Here is a 21,817-nt window from a genome sequence, read left to right as displayed (position 1 = left end):
TTTTTTTTTTTTTTTTTTTTTACTTTGAATATGGAGTTTTTTTGTTCACTGAAGTTTCCATTTTCTATGCTGGCAAGTTTATCGACCATTTCCTTTAAGGCTTCTGAGACTTGGATCCTAAGTAGAAAGGCTTTTGCTCACCCTTTCCCATAAATATCTAGACCCAGGCTTTCTTCCTGATCTTTCATGGTCTTATTTGTAATAAATCTTTACTTTGTAATAATTTTCCTAATTAAATTTTTATTCCAGCTCCATTTATTTTGGGATAAGAATCAAATTTCATATTTTACCCCCAAGTGGTGGCTGATTTTAGTCTAGGAATCGGTGATTGCTTCTCTTATCTCCTCCAGGAAACTACACGGCTCCTTTGATGTGCAGGTCAAGGGCATTACCATTTCGGTCAACCTTCTCTTGGGCAGGGAGCCCTCTGGGAGGCCCACTGTTACTGCCTCCGGCTGCAGCAGCCACATTCGAGACGTGGAGGTGGACGTATCGGGAGATTTGGGGTAAGTCACCACTGGGACACTGGCCAGCTTGACCGCTGGGTGCAGCCCGAGGCTCATCCAGCCCAAGGCCTGGCCTCTGATAAGCATGCATGTCCAGGTGTATTGCTGGGGCACATCAGAGGCACCTGGAGGTCATTCTCCAGGGGACCCTGCTGAGATGAACAGATGCAGGTTCGAGCCAGGAATCTTGGTGGGGACCACCATCAGGTGAATGAAATCTTTTAGAGGAATACAAGGGCTTTTGGCCAAAGGAAAGTGTGTGGACAACGTACAAGTCCTCGGGTACATATCTTTGAGTTTCAGTTTCTTTGATTAGAAATATGTGGATTGTCAAGCCTCTCCCCTAAATCTACTGAATCTGATTGGGGGCAGCAGGGGGCTGGGATGCCAGGTGCGCTGAATCAGCGAGTGCGCTGGGAGCTGAGACTCCGCATTTTCATCCTTTCCAGGATCTGAGACACACCAGGGTCCCAGGATGGGGCGAGGAGGGCTCGCCTGGGGACCTGCCTGGTCTCTGCTGCCTGGCTGTCCTTGTATTCAGCGGCACACAGCTGACCGTCCCCTCTGCTCCTCTCCCCAGGTGGCTGTTGAATCTTTTCCACAACCAGATTGAGTCCAAGTTCCGCAGAATGTTGGAGAGCAAGGTAGGAGAGTCCAAGCTGCTGATCTGCTGCCCCTCAAGGGCTAGGTGGGAGCCCTCGCTGGCCTCTGGCCCTGGATGGCCAAGTGGACTGGCCCAGACAGTCTTAGGCCTAAGGCCCAGAGAGGACACATCATTTTGCCCAAGGTCATGGAGCGTGGCCAAGCTGGGGCAAAATGTTGGTCTCTGGAATCCGAGCGTGTTGAGTGAGGCAATTAGAATGGTTGAATGTTCAGCCAATGATAAACCAGCAGGCCGAACACAGACTCCTGCCCCTCCTTCTCCTTGACTTTGCTCACTGCCCGCCCCGCCCCCACCCCCCTGCACTTCACAAGGCCAAAAAGGAAATCAGCCCCTAGGTGCTTGCAGACACCGAGCCGGAGGCCTGGGAAATGTGAGAACCAGGTGGGGGCTCATGAGCACCTGCCCAGAGCGGGAGGCAGCACAGAGCGTCATTTTTTCCCATTAAAAAAAAAATTATGTGAAATCTCCAAATTTTGAAATCTCTGACTAAAACAGAGGTTTCATGTTAACAAATACTCACTTCACCCCAAAAATCCCATTTCTGAGGTATCATGGACCTGGAGCTGTGTCTGTAGCAAAGACTGGGCTTCGGAAGAGAGAAAGTCGTGAAGGAGGAAAGAGGAACACAGACACACACACACACACACACACACACACACACACACACTTTCCACTGGGTCCCACGGCTGGTCTTGTTTTGAGTGCCCCTGGTGGTTGAAGTGGGAATAGCAGACAGAGCCCTCAGATGGGGAGGGGCCGAGGGCTTTCTGTTCCTTCTCTTGTGCTGGGGTCCTGGGGTCTAGGTGAGCTTGGGAAATATGCCAGCCTCCTTCTTGAGCACCCCATTTCCATGTTGCCATGCCTTTCCCAGTAGGACATAGTATTCTTCACTGGGTTGGATTTATCCTGCCCTGCTGATGACGGTGCAAATAAAGATTAGCAATAATATTACATAATAATAGTAATATATTACAATTAGTTTTGATACATGCAACTAGTTTTGCTTTGATTACTTAATATAATTAATGTGATACAGAATATATCACTGTATATTTATATTTATATATATTATTTATAACAACTTATAACAATGGTGGCTATTTATTGAGCCTATGGTCTGGCCAGGAGTAGTGTGCTAAGCGTTCAACCACTGACTCTGCCATCCGTCTTAGCCACAACCTTGGAAGAAAGTGCTGTATTCCACATTTGATGACAAGGCTCTGAGAGGTGGAGTCACTTGTCCAGCGGTCACCGTGCTAGTGAGGAGCTGGGTCAGCGTTCGAACTTGCTAGAATGTGGAACAGCTTGTGCCTTCTGGGGGCTGGGTGTCTTGGGAAAGATGGAGATCTCACCTGATCCCTGACCCTTAGGGGTCTTCAGACATTTCCTTCTTCTAGGAAAACAAAGAGCCTGGTCCAGGACCTTTCAAATTCCCCACTGGTGGTATCTAACCAGCAGGGCTAAGGATAACCGCTTCCTGCATGCTTGCTTTCTGAGCCATATAGACTCACTGTCTCAGCACCCTCACCCCCCAAAAATCCCTGGGAAGCACTTGGTCTTGTCACTGTGTCCTGTGGGTGAGGGCCCAAAAGCAAGGAGAGATTCTGCAAAGGTTACACAGCCAGTGGAGACTGGACAGGATTTGAACCCAGGTTTATTCAACTCACCTACGACACCCTTAACCTGCCTCTCTAGGAGGTCCTGTGATGGGTCTGGGACTGAGGGCCAAAGGCCTGCCCTCCCCCATCATGCAGGTCCGCTCAGGGGTGGGGCATCCAGGGGGCCTTCAGGAAGACCTGATGGGCCTTTGTCTGAAGGAAAAGCAAGAAGGGAACAGTTCCTACTGAGGCCAGCAGTGTCCTGTTCCCGTGAAATCAACCGTGACTGTCCCTCACCACTCCATCCTTCGCTTTTTGGCAGCAACCCACGACCAAACTCTGTTCCTAAAACTGAGCCAGCTGCAAAGGGAGGCTAAGATTTCACTTCTTGCCTGCCCAGCCCCCAGCATAGAGCTTCCCCACACCCCTGTGCCTGATTCACATCGGCTCGCCCTCTCGCTTGCCCTTAAAATGCCACCTCCCGTGCTCATGCAGCCCACCCCCCATATACCTCTCCTTCCTTGTATACGGGGCTCCATCTACGCAGGAGGTGGGTGGCCTCTTAATCCCTGTGCGCTGTAGGGACTCTCACACACGCACGCACGCACACACACACACACAAAAACAAAGAAAAAAATTACGTATAAATCCAAATGTTTTAAGATAGAGTAAATATAAATCCATTTGTCATCTTTTGACTTAGGGCCCAAAACTGTTCTTTGAAAATAGTCTCCTGATTGACATTGGACTTTGTCTTTCGTGTGTGAAGCATTGATCTGCTACAAATTCCAGCTCAGATTCCTTTAACCACAATGAGAATTCAAAGGCATTTGCAAAGTAATCTCAGTGCAGAATCCTTCTAGATTTTTATGATTTTTTTTCCTCCTAAGCTTTTTCTTGGGCACACCATGAAATTTCTCTAAGAGGCTCACCTTTCCCAAGTACTTAGGTTTTCTCGGTATATTTCATTGGTTTACACAACAACTATTCCGAGCAATTACAGGAGCAAGTATAGCCAACAGGCTTGGGAACATACATTCCCTGTTCTTGAGAAGCATGCCACTCAAGAGGCCACCGCGAAGTGTGTGTGTCCACTGTGTGTGGCCTCCGGGACATGGGCATCGCAGGAAACGTGGACTACCGATCCGTCCAGCCAACCTGTGGAGTGATGACATTTGAGAGTATCTACTAAGTACACACCTCTGTGTGTGGCTATTTCGACTGACCGTCTGGTTCTGCTATTCCATCCTAAATTCTGGGGGGCCAGCGCCTCCCAAAGGAAAGTCTCTTTCAAGGTGGTATTTCAGGCAGTGCCTCCAGCCAAGGTGCCCTACCCGGCTGGGTCGCTGACTACCTAGCTCAGCTGTCCAGCCCCGGGAACAACTTGGAAAGTTCCAGATGGGCCCTATTGAGGTCCACGGGGGGACTGGCATGTTTTTGATCATTTCTGTTTCTCATCACGTGGCACGTGATGAGCACTGATACATTTTTGTAGAATCAATCAATGGGCAAAATATGAAAGACGGTACTAAAGCAATTAACGCAGTGGCAGACCAAAGCCAGGGGGACCCATTCAGGCTTTCTCCTCCCACGTTTTTCAGATTTGCGAAATGCTCCAGAATTCGGTGACCTCGGACCTACGACCTTACCTCCAAACTCTTCCAGGTAGGCTACTCCACCCACCGCTGGGATACTCTATTGATTTGTATAAGCACATAAGCCTACCTTATAAAACATTAAATGGGACAGAAATGTAGAAAGTAACAGTTTTTAAGTATCCTTTCTTCCCCAAATTTTCTTCCAAGAGGTAACCTCTGTTTGGGATGTCACCCCTCAGATATTTTCTTTTGTATATAAAAATATAAATATACATAAACATATAAAATACATTCATTATATAGTCCTTTTGTTAAAAGTTATCAATATATGGGCAAAGTTATCAATATATATCAGCCTACACATAGGAAGACATTGTTGCTTCTGTAACTTGTACACCTTGGACATCTTTCTATATTAGCACACATAAATTTATCTCATTTTTTTAAAAAAACCTTTTTTTTTTTTTAAGTTGAGCCTCGGTGGCTCAGTTGGTTAAGCGTCTGCCTTCGGCTCAAGTCATGATCCCAGGGTCCTGGGATCAAGTCCTGCATCGGGCTCCCTGCTCAGCGAGAAGTCTGCTTCTCCCTCTCCCCCTCCCCCTGCTCATTCTCTCTTTCACTCTCTCTCTCAAATAAATAAATCTTTAAAAAAAACTTTTTGTGGAGGTTTATAGAGAGAGAAAAGTGCTCAAGTCATAAGTGAACAGCTTAAAGAATTTTGCCAAACTGAGCACAGGCACGGCCCTGCTCCCAGAGCGAGGAACAGAACATCATGGGGCCTTCAGAACCCTTCACAGCTCCTCTCACTCGTCCCCACTGCAGGAACACCGCTATCCCACTTCTCCCAGCAAAGATTCGTTTTTTTGTTTTTTGGGGGTTTTTTGTTTTTTAAAAGATTTTATTTATTTATTGGACAGAGAGAGACACAGCGAGAGAGGGAACACCAGCAGGGGGAGTGGGAGAGAAAGAAGCAGGCTTCCCGCTAAGCAGGGAGCCCGATGTGGGGCTCGATCCCGGGACCCTGGGATCACGACCTGAACGGAAGGCAGACGCTTAACAGACTGAGCCACCCAGGCGCCCCTTTTATTTTATTTTTAAAGATTTTATTATTTAAGCAAAGATTAGTTTTGCACTCTGTACATGATTGACACTGTGCCGTACTTTGAGCCTTCTATGAAAAGCAGAAAGTTTTCTTTGATCAACTTTAAAAGATGAAGTTGATCCATACTGCTGCATAGAGAGAGTCCATTCATTCTCCACGGTGTGGGTGTCCCTCCCTTGATTTATCCACTCTGCTGTCGAAGCCCATTCTAGGAGTTTCACTTTGGGACCATTATGGCTGGTGCTGCTATGAATATTCTAGTGCATATGGACGCATGTCCTTGGGTATATACCTCGGAGAGTGACTGCAGGCTCACGTGGCAGGTGTCGGCTCTGCGTTATCAGAACCTTCCAGCTTCCAAAGTGGTTGCAACAGACTTCGTTTTACTCGCTGTGTAGTGTTCCATCGTATGGGTGTGTCTGCAGGATTCTGTGATGCCCTGGCCCCCGAGCCCTACCCTCACTTGTTGGCAGCCGTCCTCAGGGGAGACCCAGGCAGCCACAGACAACCTAGTGCATGGGACATAGGACTCTTGTTCCTTCGGGCTTTGGAGGGGCGTTTCTGGGGCCTCTGGACATGGCCTGACCCTCCTGGTTATTTGGTCTGTGTTGACAGCAGGCCAGTTTCCCCGAAGATCAGGGCTTCAGCTGGAAACTGGGGGACAATTCCCTTGATTGGAGAATTCTCCGCATTCTGTGGCTTCCCTCGGCATGAAGCTCCAGGTGTGGCTAGCCCACCAGTGGGACAATAGAACCGTGTCCTCTCTTTCTTGGAGGAGCAGCTCTTTGCTCCAGGGCTGCGCTGGGTAAAACGTCTTGAGGCAGAGGGGGCAGGGGGCCCTGAAGAACACCACCTGGCTCCTAATTCTGCCCCTCTCCGGTTCACAGTCACAACAGAGATCGACAGCTTCGCTAACATTGACTACAGTTTAATGGAAGCCCCTCGGGCAACAGCCCAAATGCTGGATGTGATGTTTAAGGTGAGGGTCCTAAAGCAGGGGTGCGGGTGGGTTCGGCCCCAGCATAGCATACCCTCCGGGCCAGCCTTTACTTGGGGCCTCCTGTCTCCCTGGCTTCAGATCTATCCCCGTCTCCCCAGGGCTTCCAGCTGTGTTGAGGGCAGGGCAATATGGAGTAGTGGGGAGTGTTTCAAGAGTCAAGGCTCCAATAGGTGTCTTACAAGTCTTTGGCCTTGAAACCCACCCTCTTCCCCTCCTTCACCTTGACCACCATGCAGGTGAGGTCAATCAGAACTGGGCTAGGTGGTACAGAGGGTACTATGGGTTAGTATGCCAAAGTTGGGGAGCTTTTCATTTACGGATTCTGGACACACAACTCTTTGACCCAAAGGAAAATACTTTCAATGGTAGAGTTTCAGGCAGTGACTTGCCAGTGCCCCCTCTTCAGGCTATGTAAGCAACTGCCTAGCTCAGATGTCCAGCGCTGGGGTAGACTTTGCAAAGTTCGAATGCATCTTATTTCTCTCTCCAGGGTGAAATTTTTAACCGTCATCACTATTCCCCAGTCACCTTCCTTGCTCCTGTCATGAACCTTCCTGAGCAACACGACCGAATGGTCTACTTTGCCATCTCTGATTATGTCTTCAACACAGCCAGCTTGGTTTATCATGAGTTGGGATACATGAACTTCTCCATCACAGATGACATGGTAAGGCTGGTGGCAAAATAGCACTCACAAGTGACAGGGTAGCCTGTCCTTCTTCCTCCTTTCCTTTCCACCCTGTTTACATCAATGAAATAGGAAGTTATTGAGAAGAAAGATTCAGACAAGGAAATATATAAATTAGCACAATTTCCCTTTTCACTTTGGCTGCCAGGAAGCTCGAGTCAAAATCCTTTCTCCCTTAGAACTGTGAAAGACTGTGATTTCCTTGTCTGGGTTTTACTTTTGCCCCCATCTAGACCTGTTGTTCTTCTTTTTTTAAAAAAAGATTCTATTTATTTATTTGACAGAGAGAGAGAGGGCCAATGAGAGAGGGAACACAAGCAGGGGGAGGGGGAGAAGAAGAAGCAGGCTCTCAGCAGAGGAGCCCGATGCGGGGCTTGATCCCAGGACTCCGGGATCACACCCTGAGCCAAAGGCAGACGCTTAACGACTGAGCCACCCAGGAGCCCCTAGACCTGTTGTTCTAATTCATATTTTCTCTCATGCTTGGTTTATACAGGTTTAAAAGAAAACTTTAAAAAAATTTAGTAAATGAGGCAGGATAATATATGCACTAATAAACCATAAAGTTATATTGACTAGGCAATTAAGACCAAGTTTAAAGTAAAGCACAATTATGAAAACACCGTGTCCATAAGTTGATATATTTTTTTTAAAGATTTATTTATTTATTTATTCGACAGAGATAGAGACAGCCAGCGAGAGAGGGAACACAAGCAGGGGGAGTGGGAGAGAAAGAAGCAGGCTCATAGCGGAGGAGCCTGATGTGGGGCTCGATCCCATAATGCCGGGATCAACGCCCTGAGCCAAAGGCAGACGCTCAACGCTGTGCCACCCAGGCGCCCCTGATATATTTTTTTAAATAAAAAAATCTAATTGGGAGCTTCCTTATAGCCGAAGTGAAAAAGGTCCATGATTTAGCAATTCGTGGTGAAAGGAGAGTCAAGGTCTTCCGAGGACTTATCTCTGAAACAAGGGTCTCAAATGGGGCTTTGTATAAGGAATATTAAATTTTATAGTGGATCGCATCTTTAATAATTCTTAAGTTCCTTTAAAATGTCTGGGTTTCAGAAAATTATTTCTTGTAGCTTTTTGTAAAGCTGAGGCCTCGTGAACAATGTCAGGATGATGCAGGAAACAGAGCAGCCCCACTTGGATGGTCCAGCTGGCCCTGATAATAGATGGGGGGGGATCTAGTGGGTGGGTGGAGTGGCTTGTGGTCTTTTCTGTGATTTCTCACATTCACAGGCCTTTTGCTTCTGTTATCGTGTTTGAGTAACGCACCCGCCCGTGTGCAGTCCTTTCTTTTAGTGGATTGGGTCACCATCGCTGTGTTTCCTAACAGCTCTGCGCTGGGCCCTGTGTGGGTGCTGTGTGTACACACCGTCCCATTTAGCCCTCACCGTGACCTGATAGGCCAGAACTACTATTATCCCCATTTTATAGGGGAGGAAGTTGAGGCTCAGAGAGGTGAAGCGACTGGCCTGTGACCACACAGGAACAAAGCCAGGAACCATACCTAGGTCCTCATGACTGCAAATCTCACCCTCACGGACCCTCTGAGTGTGTCCCACATGTCACCTATGTCCCAAGGAGAGCAGCCGGGACCCTGGCAACTGGTGCTTACGGTGAGTGCAGGGCAAGCATCTCACTGTTGCTATGGTAACCCCGGTAGTCAAGAAGCTACGGTCTTGAGCACCTCCCCCACCTCCCCGTCTTTCTCAGACCTTCAGCTCCAGTGGGAGCACCCTAAAACTTTGTGTCTCTTTCCTGCAGGTTCCCCCAAGCTCTAACATCCGGCTGACCACCAAGTCCTTCCGCCCCTTCGTCCCCAGGGTAAGCCTTCTCTCAGACCTCGGCAGGTGCAGGCCAAGCCCACTAGCCTCCAGGGGTTTCCCTTTAAAACCACAGAGCTACTCTTAGCTTAACAAAGAGTCAGAAGGCTTAGGGGAGGTCCCCCCAGGGAGGCCCCCAGTGAGGGCAGGGCCTTCCTTCTGCCGGCTTCGGGCCCCTTCTCTCCAAAGCCCAACAACAGAAACCTGAGCCGTGTGTCTGGGACCACGGGTTGCCCAGTCCTTTACCTACGATATCTGAGAATCCCTAGGAATGCCAACATGTGCCACCAAATCCACCCCTAATTGATAACATCAGACAATTACAGAGGGCAATTACTAGGGACCAGGCACTGTTCTTGGTGCTTTAAAAATTATGTTTTGACCAGATAATAAATTCTCATGGTTCAACATCCAAAAGACATAAAAAGTTCTAGAATGGAAAATTTCCCATCCACTCCTGGCCCCTAACCACCCAGTTCCCATCCAGAGCCTACCTCCTTCTGGGGATATTCTATGTGTATGCCAACAAACGCTGTGAATCTTTTCCATTTTTGTACACAAACAGAGGCGTATCATACATGCCATTTTGCACCTTACTGTCCCGGGAGATTGTTCTGAAGAGGCAGAAAAGGAACTTCCTCACTCATGTTCTCATGGGCATCCAGCCTGCCATCGTACGGACTCACCATAGCTGGCTTAACCAGTCTCCCAGGAAGGACCAGGGGTTGTTTCCAGTTGTTGCTATGGCAGTGTTGGGGTGACTAACCTTGCAACTCTACCATCACAGCGCTAAGCTCATCATTTAATCCCACAGAAATCCACCTGTCCTCTCCCCCACCTTCCCAGTCCCCCTCAAGACGCAGCTCATACAGGCAGTCATGTTGAACATCCGAGGCTTGACAATACCCATCCTGCCCTTTGACTCCACAATTCCACTTCTAGGAACGTAACCCCCCCCCAATAGCCAAGGGTATTCACAGGGGTAATCATTATAGATGATGGAGACCACCATCTATGGTTGGAGACCACCTGATGCCCACTGTGCTTAGATCAGTTACAGTACCCACGCCCGATGGAACCCAGCGCAGCCGTGACGTATATTTGCAGACTCCAGATGTCTGACAGGGCAAGATCTCCAGGTGCACCATTAAGAGAAAAAGAAACGGATCATTTTGTGAAAATAAAATCAATCGAATAGCATTCTCAGCTTTATCTGACTCCCTCAGGATTCCCTTGGCAAGCCTGCATATTTCCTTCTCTTGACATAATATCCTCATTCTGCCCCCAGTTAGCCAAACTGTACCCCAACATGAACTTGGAGCTCCAGGGAGCCATGGCCTCTGCCCCATTCCTGAACTTCAGCCCTGGGAATCTGTCCTCGACCCCCCTGATTGATATTGAAGCCTTTGTGCTCCTGCCTAGTTCCGTCAGGGAGCCTGTCTTCCGGCTTGGTGTGGTAAGGTTCAAAGCCTTTGCAAATGCTATTCCCTTTTTCTGCATGCTCTTCCTCCTTCCTTCAGATCTCAACTTCAATATCACTTCCTCAGAGAGGACTTTTTTGATTGCCTCTTACCACCTTAGGCCCACTGTCATTTATTTTTTTCTTAAAGCACCCTATTGTTTTTCTGCATAGCGTTTATGATAAAGATATTTACGTAGCTGTTTACAGGTTTATTTGCTTAATGTATATATCTCCCACTAAGTGACACAGGGCTATCGTTAGGAGGAAGGCATAAGGGTGTTTGACTTGCTTGCTCTGCATCTGTATCTGACCCATGAAGACTACATTTCCCAGGTTCCCTTGGACTTTGACTTCTAGCCAAGTCAGCCAATGGAAAGCACTGTCAAGAGAATAGAGGGCAGGAGGAAGGAAGAAGCCAGAATATTTCCTCTGTCTCTGTCCTGGACAGAGGTTCAGGCAGTGACTGTGTTTCTTCCATGGTGGTTCCCATAACTCTAGTCCCTCCTTCTGTTCTTCCAATCCTGGGGTGGAAGCAGCGTCCTGCCTCTGCTAGTCTCTAAGTCATCCCTCTAGCTCACTTTGGCTTCTTGGCAATTCTATCACTTGTGTAACCAGCTCCCTATATTAAAGTCCCTCTGAGTTAAATATTGAGAGGGGTCTCTCCTTTCCCAATGGACCCTGTCTAAGAGCGAGGGGATTCCGAGTCCTTTGGGGTTTCTGCTTACTGGATGGAGAACTTCACTCTCTTGGTTCAGGTTTGAAACTCAACAAGACAAATTTCTGGAAGGGTAATTGCTCCTAGACGCTATATCTGCAATTTGATTTTGTTGTTTTGTTGTCGAATTAGTTTTTATTAATATATTATAAATAAAACAAAATAGTATTATTATTATTTTTATTATTATCACCACTAGGACTGACTCAGCCCTGAGATAGCTAGAAACGATCCCTTTAGAGATCTCCAGGGATAGGCACTCTACACTTCTTGGTAGTCTGTCTATTCAAAGTTCAGTCAGCAACTTCAAGCAAAACATGTTCAAGACCAAGTTCAGGGGCGCCTGGGTGGCACAGCGGTTAAGCATCTGCCTTCGGCTCAGGGTGTGATCCCAGTGTTCTGGGATTGAGCCCAGCATCGGGCTCCTCCGCTGGGAGCCTGCTTCTTCCTCTCCCACTCCCCCTGCTTGTGTTCCCTCTCTCGCTGGCTGTCTCTATCTCTGTCGAATAAATAAATAAAATCTTTAAAAAAAAAAAAAAAGACCAAGTTCAAACATGAATTGAGTATGTAGGATGAGCCTTCTGGGAGTCTACAGTCTAGTGAAGAAGTTCCTGCTTTAACTCACTGAATTGTTCGTTTAAAGGAAACAGCTGATCCTAATAGTTATCCTTCCTGTACGTGACAACCTTTCTCATTTAAACCTGTTTTCTCCTACTGGAATTTCCAGGCTACTAATATGTCCGCCATGTTGACCTTCAATACCAGCAAGATCACTGGGCTGCTGAAACCAGGAAAGTAAGTCAGCCTCCTGGCCACGTGGAGGCGCTCAACTGGGCTCCTTCCATCTGAACACTGTAGCTAATTCTCTGTAGTGGGGGGTAAGGATGTGAGCAGATCTTCTTCTCAATGTCAGGGGTCTGCCGTTGGGGAAGGAAACTTAAATTTTACCTCAGTTGGTCCAATTCTTTTCTCCCAATGGTTCTGCCTCCACAAACTTCCTTTCCACCTAATCCCCATTACTTCCAAATTTCTAAAGAATTTACGAATACTGCTTTTTCTTAATCTGTGAATTTTCAACATCAGCTATACTGACTTTCTGACATTCACTACCCACCTCCCCTCTGCGCGTCTTCCCAATAAGGTTGTATCACTGGTTTTGGTTCTTACTCATCCTTTCCAGTCCCATCCCTACCCTGTCTTTAGCTCTGTGTCTTCTCAAGCCAGTGCCTCCTTTCTGGGGACCCCCACATTGCTTCTGTTTCCCATGGGCATTATGTCCCCATGTCTGAATCTTCTCTGATTCATTATAGGATACAAGTGGAACTGAAAGAATCTAAAGTTGGAGTGTTCAATGTAAGTTATCATTGTTTTTATTTATGAAGTACTTAAGGTATTAACTAATTTAGTGTGTTTACTAAGCAATGCTATGGCACCTATAGAAAAAAATGGAAAAATGACAAGAGCTACTCTGCGTCCTAGAAAAGTGTAGAAGTTCTCGAGGACATGAAACATGGGGTCAAGGAACAGTTACATCCCAATAGAAGATAAGATATAATTAAATGGTCTGTTGGACAGAATCCTTTTAACTATAAGAATAGAAAGCCAACTAAAAGTGTCGTAAGCCAGAAGGAGGAATTCGTAGGGTCATAAAACTAAAAAAAAAAATTAAAAAGAAGTTTCAGGCATAACTGGATCTAGGTGCTCAAATTAATGCATCAAGAATCTCTCCCCATCTCTCCTTTCTGCTTTCATCTATGTCAGCTTCATTCTCAGACAGGTTTTTCCCACTGGTGGAAAACCTCAAAGTTGTATAGTTTAATTTTTTTTTAAAAATCCAGGTGCTAGCTCTCTTTAGATGAACCTGAGTCATGTGTCCATTCCTTAGCCAATCACTGTAGTTAAAAATTGGACAAGGCCAATTGACCAAACGTGGGTTTCATCTACACTCCGGGAGCCAGGATGTGAGGTCCCAAACCACATGGACTAAGACTGGAAAGGAGGGTTCCCCAAGGGAAAATAGGGACTCTTATTAAAACAAGAGGAATTAATTGCTGGGTAGGCTGAACCAAGAGGTGATTTCCACAAGGAGGAACAAGTGGCAAAATGGACGGCCCCATTTTAAAGTAAGATAGACAGCGGGAAGATCAGTGCGGGCTGAAGTGATCGGGGAGAGGTTTCCGACAGAAGGAAGGTGGGGTGATGGCAGCTCCTCCTCACAGGCCAAGGAGGAAATGGATAGACCTTAACCGGCAATAAATTGTCTTCCTTTTCACCATCCTGCCCACACTGGCCCCTCCGGCCAGCCTCCTCCTGCCTTGCACTGCCCAGACCCACCCTTATGGACTTAAGAAGTAGGAACAACCACGTAAACTGTAGGGAGAGACGCTGCCCAAAGGATGACCTCTTTCAGGGAATGAAGGAGGAAGTGAATAATGACACACTAATATTGCATCTGTGCATGGCATGTAAAAATGTTCCACGAGGTTAAACATTCATATGTAAAGATTCACAAAAAGGCATCTTATCAGGTGTTCAGAACATGGAATGCAGAAAGCAAGAACTATAGAATCAGATAAATCTGGATTCAAGTTCTGCCCCTGCTGCCCCGTTTCTAAATGTCACTTTCATTCTGTGGGCCTCGGTTTTCTGGTCTGTGAAATGGGGGCAGTAATATCAACTTCAAAGGGTCATTGTGAAAACTCAATCACATGTATATGTAATGCTCTGAGCCCTATACCAGCTGCATGGTGAACGTTAAAAGTTATATTTCATAATTTTTGTTTTGAATTTTTTAAAAAAATGATTACACAAGTAATTCAGGAAAACACTCTGTGAAAAAAAATTAAACTGTAAAAAAAAAAAAATTAAAGATAAGGCTAAGCCAAACCTTGATGTTCTTCCTAGAGGAAAGACAGCTGGGTGTATAATCTTCCAAGGATTTCTATCCCTTTGCACACAAGTAAATGTGTATCTCAAAATAGTTTTATCTTATAAAATAGTAGCATGATGCAGGCATCTATCTGAAGTTTGCTTTTTTTCAGTCTTGTTTACCATGTCAGCACGTATAGAACTACCCCCCACGGCAGGGTGGCCATGTGGACATTTATTGGTGAGCAAAATGGCACGTGTGGTCACGGTGTATCTCTCTTGTTCTCCACCAGGTGGCGCTGTTGGAGGGGCTGCTCAACTACTACATTCTCAGCACCCTCTACCCCAAGGTCAATGGTAAGAATCACTAGCGATTTTTCCATGTCAAGGAGGACAGTGCTCTTTGAGGGAGAAGGGGCTGAATTTGGAGATGGGAAACAGGGCTCTCCTGCGGGCTGAGTGACCTTAGCTTCGTCATTTCTCCTCTTTGAGTTTCAGCGGCCTATGAGATGGGCGTTTTAAAGGTGGTCTCCTCTCCCTCCAGAGCTCTAGTGAGGGTTAGGGACTGAGGCAGCTCTTTGGAGCACAGGAAATGTGAAGGAGGGACTCACAGAAGTGTGCCTTCTACACCCTGAAATGGCAGGTGAAAGACTAAGGACAAAATAAAAAAATAAAAATAAAATAAAATAAATAAAATAAAAGGGCACGGGGCGGGCAGCCATCTGAATACACAGTCCTCAGTTAATTGCCAACTCCCTAGTCAGAAAATAAAGCATAAAGGTCTAAAACTGTTTCCACGAAGCCCTGCTTCATTTGGCTGCAACAGAAAGCAGGGCAGGGGTGGAGGGCAGAGAGCAAGTGCCCACTAGCTTCTTACCATGAGTGTGTGCTGTCCCATACCTGCCACGGCTCCCATATAGCACCAGGGCTGGGAGCTCAGGCTCCTGGGGCAGCCTGCTTGGGTTGAAATCTCAGTTCTGGCTGTGTGACTTAGGACAAGTAACTTGGCCACTCTGTGCCTCAATTTCCTTATCGGTAAAATGGAAATAATAGTCTTCTCTGCCTCGTAATCTTTGGTGACCAGTAAATGGGAGTACACTGTGTATAGAGTTGGCAGAGGGAAACTTATTTTTTCCTATTACTTTATTTATAATTGTTATTTATTAACAAATCTCTCTCAATATTATGCCTCAACCTACAGAGAAGTTGGCAGAAGGCTTCCCCCTTCCTCTGCTCAAGGATATTCGGCTCTATGACCCTGTTCTCGAGATCCACAAGGTCAGTGGGTTCCAGTGGGCTTTTGAGGATTTGGGGAGGGGGGTTGGTTAGTTTTCCAGGTTCAGAGACCATAGCTCAGTGGGCGGGACCCAGCCCAGCCCCACAGCTCAGAAAGGGAGGAGGACCCCAGGCACGGCTAGATGCCATGCCGCCATCCACGTGTCCTTCAGAAGTGGCACCCCTCCTGGGGCAGGAGGCATTTGACACAGCCTGTGCCACACTGCCTTCCACGCCCCCACTGTGGGTGACCTGGGGGAACCTCAAGACTGGCTCAGTTTGAAGACATTGCCATGGCAACAGCACAGGTTCTGAAAGCCGTTTGTAAGTTTTGAACATTTCTTCTAAATTCTTTTTTTTTAAAGATTTTATTTATTTATTTATTTGTCAGAGAGAGAGAGCACAAGCAGGGGGAGGGGCAGGCAGAGGGAGAAGCAGGCTCCCCGCTGAGCAAGGAGCCTGATGTGGGGCTCGATCCCAGGACCCTGGGATCATGGCCTGAGCTGAAGGCAGACGCTTAACCGACGATTAATAGAACCATTAATAGAACCGATGGATAGAACAGTTCTATCCATCAGAGGCATCAATACGTCTGATTCTTCACTCTTCTCTCCACTATTCTGACCAAGCATTTTCTTTTCTTTTTTTTTTTTTTTAAGATTTTGTTTATTTACTTATTTGACAGAGAGAGAGACAGCCAGTGAGAGAGGGAACACAAGCAGGGGGAGTGGGAGAGGAAGAAGCAGGCTCCCAGCAGAGGAGCCTGATGTGGGGCTCAATCCCAGAACGCCGGGATCAGGCCCTGAGCCGAAGGCAGGCACTTAATGACTGCACCACCCAGGCGCCCCTGACCAAGCATTTTCCGGTCTGTCTGTGCCCATGGTTCAGGGTATCCATCTAGAATGGCATCTGTAAGGTGGGATGACTGGGTCGGTAGCCCTGTGAGCAGTAAAGGAGATGCTGTGTTGTGTCTGGTACATCGTCAACATCCAGCAAATAGCAGCCACTAAAGACAGGGAAGGACAGCAGCATGGCCAGGGACATGGACTCCCTGACTGACTGCTGTATTTGAAAGACATATCCAACGTCCTTTTGGACCCAGGGATGTTCCACACCCTACTGCTGAGAGTTTACAAGGAGTCAGACAGCTGGTTGTTTGAAGTAAGGACTGACAATTCATGCAGCTGGCCTCAGGAAATCACCAGAAGATTTATTCTGTACTCTCATGCTCAGTAGACTTTTGAGGTCCTTGTTTGATTCCCCAATGGCAGGGGCTGGATCACTGTGGGAGAGAATTGGACTTTGCCTCCCGTTCAGAGTTCCCGCCCCTTTGGGGGATGGAAACTGACAAGGAGGTAGGCGAGTAGACCTCAGTGGCGCCCAATTTCGTGTTATTCGTGAAGGAGAGAAAATTTAGGTGACACAAAGGACATTTATGGGGCCTGCCAGGAAGCAGCAGCTCGGGAAATGACAGATAAATCGCCACCTTAGAAAAGGTGTCTGGGAAAAGCCATGATTTACGGAGACCTTGGGGATGGAGGCACGTTGGCGATTTATGCGCTGACCTGGTTTCTGGCCGAGTTCGTGCTTCCCCAGACGTCGGCCTCTCTTTTATATGGGAGATGCATCTTTTTGGCGTAGGGGATGCTTTTGCCATGCTGTCCTGTCTTGTCTCTCCTAGGACTTCCTGTTCCTGGGCACCAACCTCCAGTACATGAGAGCTTGAGGGCAGGGACACAGCCGGGGTTTGGAGGCCACAGCTGGATCGGCAAATTGCATTTCCAGATGTGCAGCGCATTCCCGGCGATTCTGGGAAGATGAAGACTTTTCTGTTCTCCACTCTGGGGGAGAGGTCCACCTGGCCTCTGCCCCCACACTGTTCCTCGGCAGGTGCACCCACACCCTCTCCGACTCTGAGCTTCACTTCCCCCACCTCACCCAGGACGGACCATCTTCCCACACTGGCCTGTACTGTCTGTAAGGGCAGGCGTCACCTTTTCTAGTCACCATCTGATCCCTGTACCTGGCACTTAGTAGACCCTCAGTAAATATTTATTGAATGGTTCAATGAAGGAACCACTTGGTACTCTAGCGGAACCTGCCTACACCCACCCTCTTTTGTCTAAGGGGTCTTTGGATGGTCTCACGGATGTCCACGCAGCCCTGCACCTGGCCCTGACACCTGCTCTGTAAGGTGCTTGTCTCGGTGCACGGGCCGCTCATGGGCTGGCTTCAGTGTGTGCTCCCGCCCTCACTTCTTGCCTGCTGCAGTCAAGGGAACCAGTGGGTCTCCCAGAGCAAAAACTCAACCTCCTGCTGCTTTCCCCCATTGAAATGGGTGTAAATTAGGAGGAAATGGATCCCTGTAGGTTTCTGGGCCGACCCAGATAAAAAGCTCATCCAACTGCTGTTTATGGGCCCCAAGCCCGGAGGAAGAGGCCATGATTTCTAATTACTGAACAACCAGCCTTTGATCAGACTTACCAGAGTCATTTCCAAGTTACGTAGTTGGGCCCCCGGGGACTGGGAATCAGAAGGCTCGTTTGATATATTTTTTATTGTGTTAATGAGCAGCTGGATGGAGCTGCTGGCTAACAGATAATTCACAGGGAATAGACCCATTTACCCTGTGTGTGACAGATACGTTCCAAGATGGGACAATGCGCTGTCACCCAGCTGTCGGCAGGGTAGGCCGTGGCTTCATGTCCTCCCTCCCCTTTCCTTTGGTTCACTCATCCACCTGCATCATCCATCCCCGTGGTAGACAGATGACAGACTTGGGCTTCGTCCAATTCTAGCCATGTGGCCTTGGGCAGGTCCCTTCCCCCACTCAGGGTCCTCATCTATAAAATAAGGATGGTAATGACAGTAGCCACTTCCTGAGTCCGTTGTCATGGTGATATTAGGTAATCCACATAAAAGGACTTACTTAGCTGTGTTGGGGATCTCATACTTATTGGCTGGACGTGCTTACGGAGCATCTCCTGTTTGTAGACTCAGCGTGGGGGAAGTCAAGGCAGCACAGACCCAGTTCCAGTCCCTGCTTTTAAGAGCGTTGCCTCAGATTTGGTGAAAAGAGCCAGCCTGGACTCCAGTGTACTTGCTTTGGGCCCCTGGGCAAGTCCTGTGTCCTCACCTGACAACTGTGGCTGGGACTCCCTCTTCACAGGTGACTGGGGACTCCATGAGTTCGTATCAAGTCCTTGGGGTTGCCCAGGCCATACTAGGTGCTGGTGAACGGCTGATGTGATTGCCACCTGTCTGACTTTGCGCTCCTCAGAAGCAGCCCCAGGCACAAGGAGGGGAGTACGAGTAGTTTATTTGGAAGAAGATCCCGGCAGTTCCAGTGGAGGAGAGAAAATGGGATGGGTGGGGGAAAGCAGCCTATAAAGGGGATACGATCAAACCAAAGGTGATGGCAGCTTAGTTCTGCTGGGGAAACTCTGGGAGCAGCTCAGAACACTCCTCAGAATGCACACCCTAGGGCCACGGGGGCTGGAATAGTTAAACAGCATCTCCTACCACTCCCTGGTGGAGGGGAGCTTCTGGTGGACCTTTGTTCCCTGGTTCTCCTAGTTTTCACAGAGACAGCTCTAGCAGCCATAGAAGCCTCTCCGGCAAAGAAATACAAGTGCTGGCCAGCAGAAATCAGGTTGGTGTGCACGGCTGTGGGAAGATGGGTGGGGCTCTGACATGGCCTGCATATGGCCCCACATTGGAGTAGGAGCTCACCAGCTCAAAATCCTGAGTGTGCTAGAAAACCGTTTGCCACAATGCCTGGAAAAGTTGATCTCCTGTGCATATTTTTAAGAAACTCAGCCTAGAGGCGCCTGGGTGGCTCAGCTGTTAAGCGTCTGCCTTCGGCTCAGATCGCGATCCCAGAGTCCTGGGATGGAGCCCCACATCGGGCTCCCTGCTCAGCAGGAAGCCTGCTTCTCCCTGTCCCACTCTGCTTGCTTGTGTTCCCTCTCTCACTGTCTCTCTCTGTCAAACAAATAAATAAAATCTAAAAAAAAAAAAAAAGAAAAGAAAAACCCAGCCTAGTTTGCAAACAAGCCTACCTTCTGAACACTCTAGGACATTCCAGAACGTCCCAGGGGATGGCTCCAAGAAAAGGCTCAGGGAAGCCCAGGCAAGTCCTTGATGAGTATGGGGCAACCATTTTGCTATGAGACAGGGGAAGAACACTTAGTCGTAAAAGAGCAAAATATTTGTTACTCACAAGCAAGGAAAGGCCGTTCCTACCCAGTGAGACTAAACACATTCATTTTATAACAGAGTGTCATCATATCTTGCTGGGCTAGGTCCAGGGCACCCACGGCTGGCCCATAACAGGTTCCGACACCCCGAGGTCTGTCTGCGGGCATCTGACTATCCTGGACATCTCAGACCTGTAGAGAAGGACTGGCTTTGGGACAAGACATTCTGCTATTAATGATCAGTACGCTGAGCTGTCAGAGAACCTTCGTGAGACCACAGTCTCATCGCACCATGGACCTCACCCTCCCACCAAACTAAGATGGTGCCCCGGAGACCCTGTTCTTGACTGCAAGCTGCAGCTCCCCCTCTGCTCTCCCCTGACTTCCCCGCGCCCCCCTCCTTACAGCTACAGAATTCCATGCCTGTGTATGTACAAGACAACTTCCTCTTTCTTCAAGATGCATAGGATTTCCTGGTGGGCAGATGCCACAATGCATTTAACCAATCCGCTATGATGGGCTCTTACATTGTTTCCAATACTTGGCTTTTATAAATAAGGAATCCACCTCCTTATTTTAACCAGAGTCTGGCATTTTCACCAAAAACCTACCTGTGCTTTCTGAGGCCTGACCATAGGCAATTAGAAATAGCTTTATCTGACAGGCTTCCCAGAGGCAGGCTGGCCTCGCGGCACCAGACCCGGTGAACAGCCAGTGCATTGTAACTGGGAATGCTTCCAGCCGGTCATGCTCATTGCACGTTTGCATTCCCAGCCCGGGCACCTTCGATCCTCAGTCTCTCCATGTGAGACCCTTGCCAGAGGTCTTCTTTAAACGCCTCTGCCGAGGACCCTTCACAGAGAGAGAAGGGGGATGCCTTGCAGACAATTTTCNTCCCAGCCCGGGCACCTTCGATCCTCAGTCTCTCCATGTGAGACCCTTGCCAGAGGTCTTCTTTAAACGCCTCTGCCGAGGACCCTTCACAGAGAGAGAAGGGGGATGCCTTGCAGACAACCCAACCATGACTCGGTACTCAGTACTTTCTACTCCCAGCCCTTCCCCCGGTCACTCCCCACTGGCCCAGGGTCCATAAAAGTGCCAGAGGCTTCCGTTTGGGTCTTCCGCAGCAGTGAGACAGTCCCCACACCTACGCTGACCCATCTAATCCACCAGCACACCATCTTAAAGGGGGAAAGCGAACAGGGGGGTGTCGGTGCTTTCTCTGGCTTGAGCCTTTTGCCTACACTATTCCCTCTGACTTTCATTTTGGCTTGTGGTTGCTTTAATCAGCATCTCCGACACCTGGCAGCTCAGCTCCGTCTCCAGCTCAGCGGAGCTCTTGGCAGTAAGTAGTGCTTCAGTGAATAGCTTTATCCATCCACCACTTCTAGCCACACATCCACTCGTGTATATGTACAGGTACGTCTGGAAAATCCATATCCAGAAATGGAATGCAGTAATTGAAGGAGACTCTTCCATAACTTAGCCCGTGCATATGTGCTCATGGTCCCTCCTCTCACATACCGGGGGAATGTACCTGGGGAATCAGGCAGTGGAGTGGGGGGGCTTCTGCAGTAAACAATCCATCCTTGCCCAAAGAGTGGTCTGATCTTTGCCCTCAGCCCAAGAGCTAATCTCTAAGCCCTTGGGAAGTCTTGCTCGATCCGAGTGTCTTTGTCTACCTGGGGGCATTGGACCATGCCAGTCTATCAGTGTGATCCGTGCTGGGGGCTCTGGGCTCCATGGCAACACCTGGACCTCTGAAGGGGCTGCAGACTGCACACAGGTGGTCAGTAGTGCCTGCAGGTGAAGGCCCAGTGAAGACTCTGAACGCCAAGGCTTCCAGAGCGTCCTGGTAAGCACCACTCTCTGTACGTTGTTACACACTGATGTGGGGGGTGGGAGGGCAGGGGGAGGGAGTAAGGCTGTCCAAATATCTGCAAGGAGAGGTTGAAGCTCTGTGTTTGGAACTTTCCTGGGCTCTGCCCTATGAACCTCTTCCCTTGGCTGATTTTAATTGGTATCTTTTACTTTTCACAAACTGTCAACCGTGAGATGAAGAGCTTTCAGTGTGTCCTGGGACCCTTTAGCTAATTCTGGAGTGTATGGGTGGTCTTGGGGACCTCCAAACGTGCGGTGGGCGTCAGAAGGGAGGGTGGTCTTGTGGACTGCATTACCTCTCACTTCACAACGGGTTTGCTATTCTCTGGCTCTGTTGGCCACTAGCCTCGCTGCTGGCCTCCGACACTTGCTGTCTATGTTCTGTGGCTGACTCATCTTCAGCTCTGCTCTTGTGGGCACAGCAAACTT

At 48.4% G+C, this 21,817-nt stretch overlaps 1 protein-coding gene across 1 annotated transcript in view; it reads left to right on the top strand.

Annotated features, from left to right (window-relative positions):
* LOC100472839 (lipopolysaccharide-binding protein) overlaps positions 1-17,380 on the top strand; it is a 24,878-nt gene extending 7,498 nt beyond the window's left edge. The window contains exons 5-15 of the mRNA XM_002915148.4: positions 1,087-1,150; positions 4,370-4,433; positions 6,356-6,447; positions 6,959-7,135; positions 8,930-8,989; positions 10,277-10,444; positions 11,893-11,960; positions 12,476-12,518; positions 14,327-14,390; positions 15,235-15,311; positions 16,990-17,380. Of these exons, the coding sequence (XP_002915194.1) occupies positions 1,087-1,150; positions 4,370-4,433; positions 6,356-6,447; positions 6,959-7,135; positions 8,930-8,989; positions 10,277-10,444; positions 11,893-11,960; positions 12,476-12,518; positions 14,327-14,390; positions 15,235-15,311; positions 16,990-17,034 (922 nt within the window). The 3' untranslated portion in view covers positions 17,035-17,380. The remainder of the gene's footprint in view (positions 1-1,086; positions 1,151-4,369; positions 4,434-6,355; positions 6,448-6,958; positions 7,136-8,929; positions 8,990-10,276; positions 10,445-11,892; positions 11,961-12,475; positions 12,519-14,326; positions 14,391-15,234; positions 15,312-16,989) is intronic.
* Positions 17,381-21,817: the final 4,437 nt, after the last annotated feature.

The sequence above is a fragment of the Ailuropoda melanoleuca genome, chromosome 13 (assembly GCF_002007445.2).
Source record: "Ailuropoda melanoleuca isolate Jingjing chromosome 13, ASM200744v2, whole genome shotgun sequence".
NCBI classification, from domain to species: Eukaryota; Metazoa; Chordata; class Mammalia; order Carnivora; family Ursidae; genus Ailuropoda; species Ailuropoda melanoleuca.
This window is presented reverse-complemented; position numbering and strand designations above follow the sequence as displayed.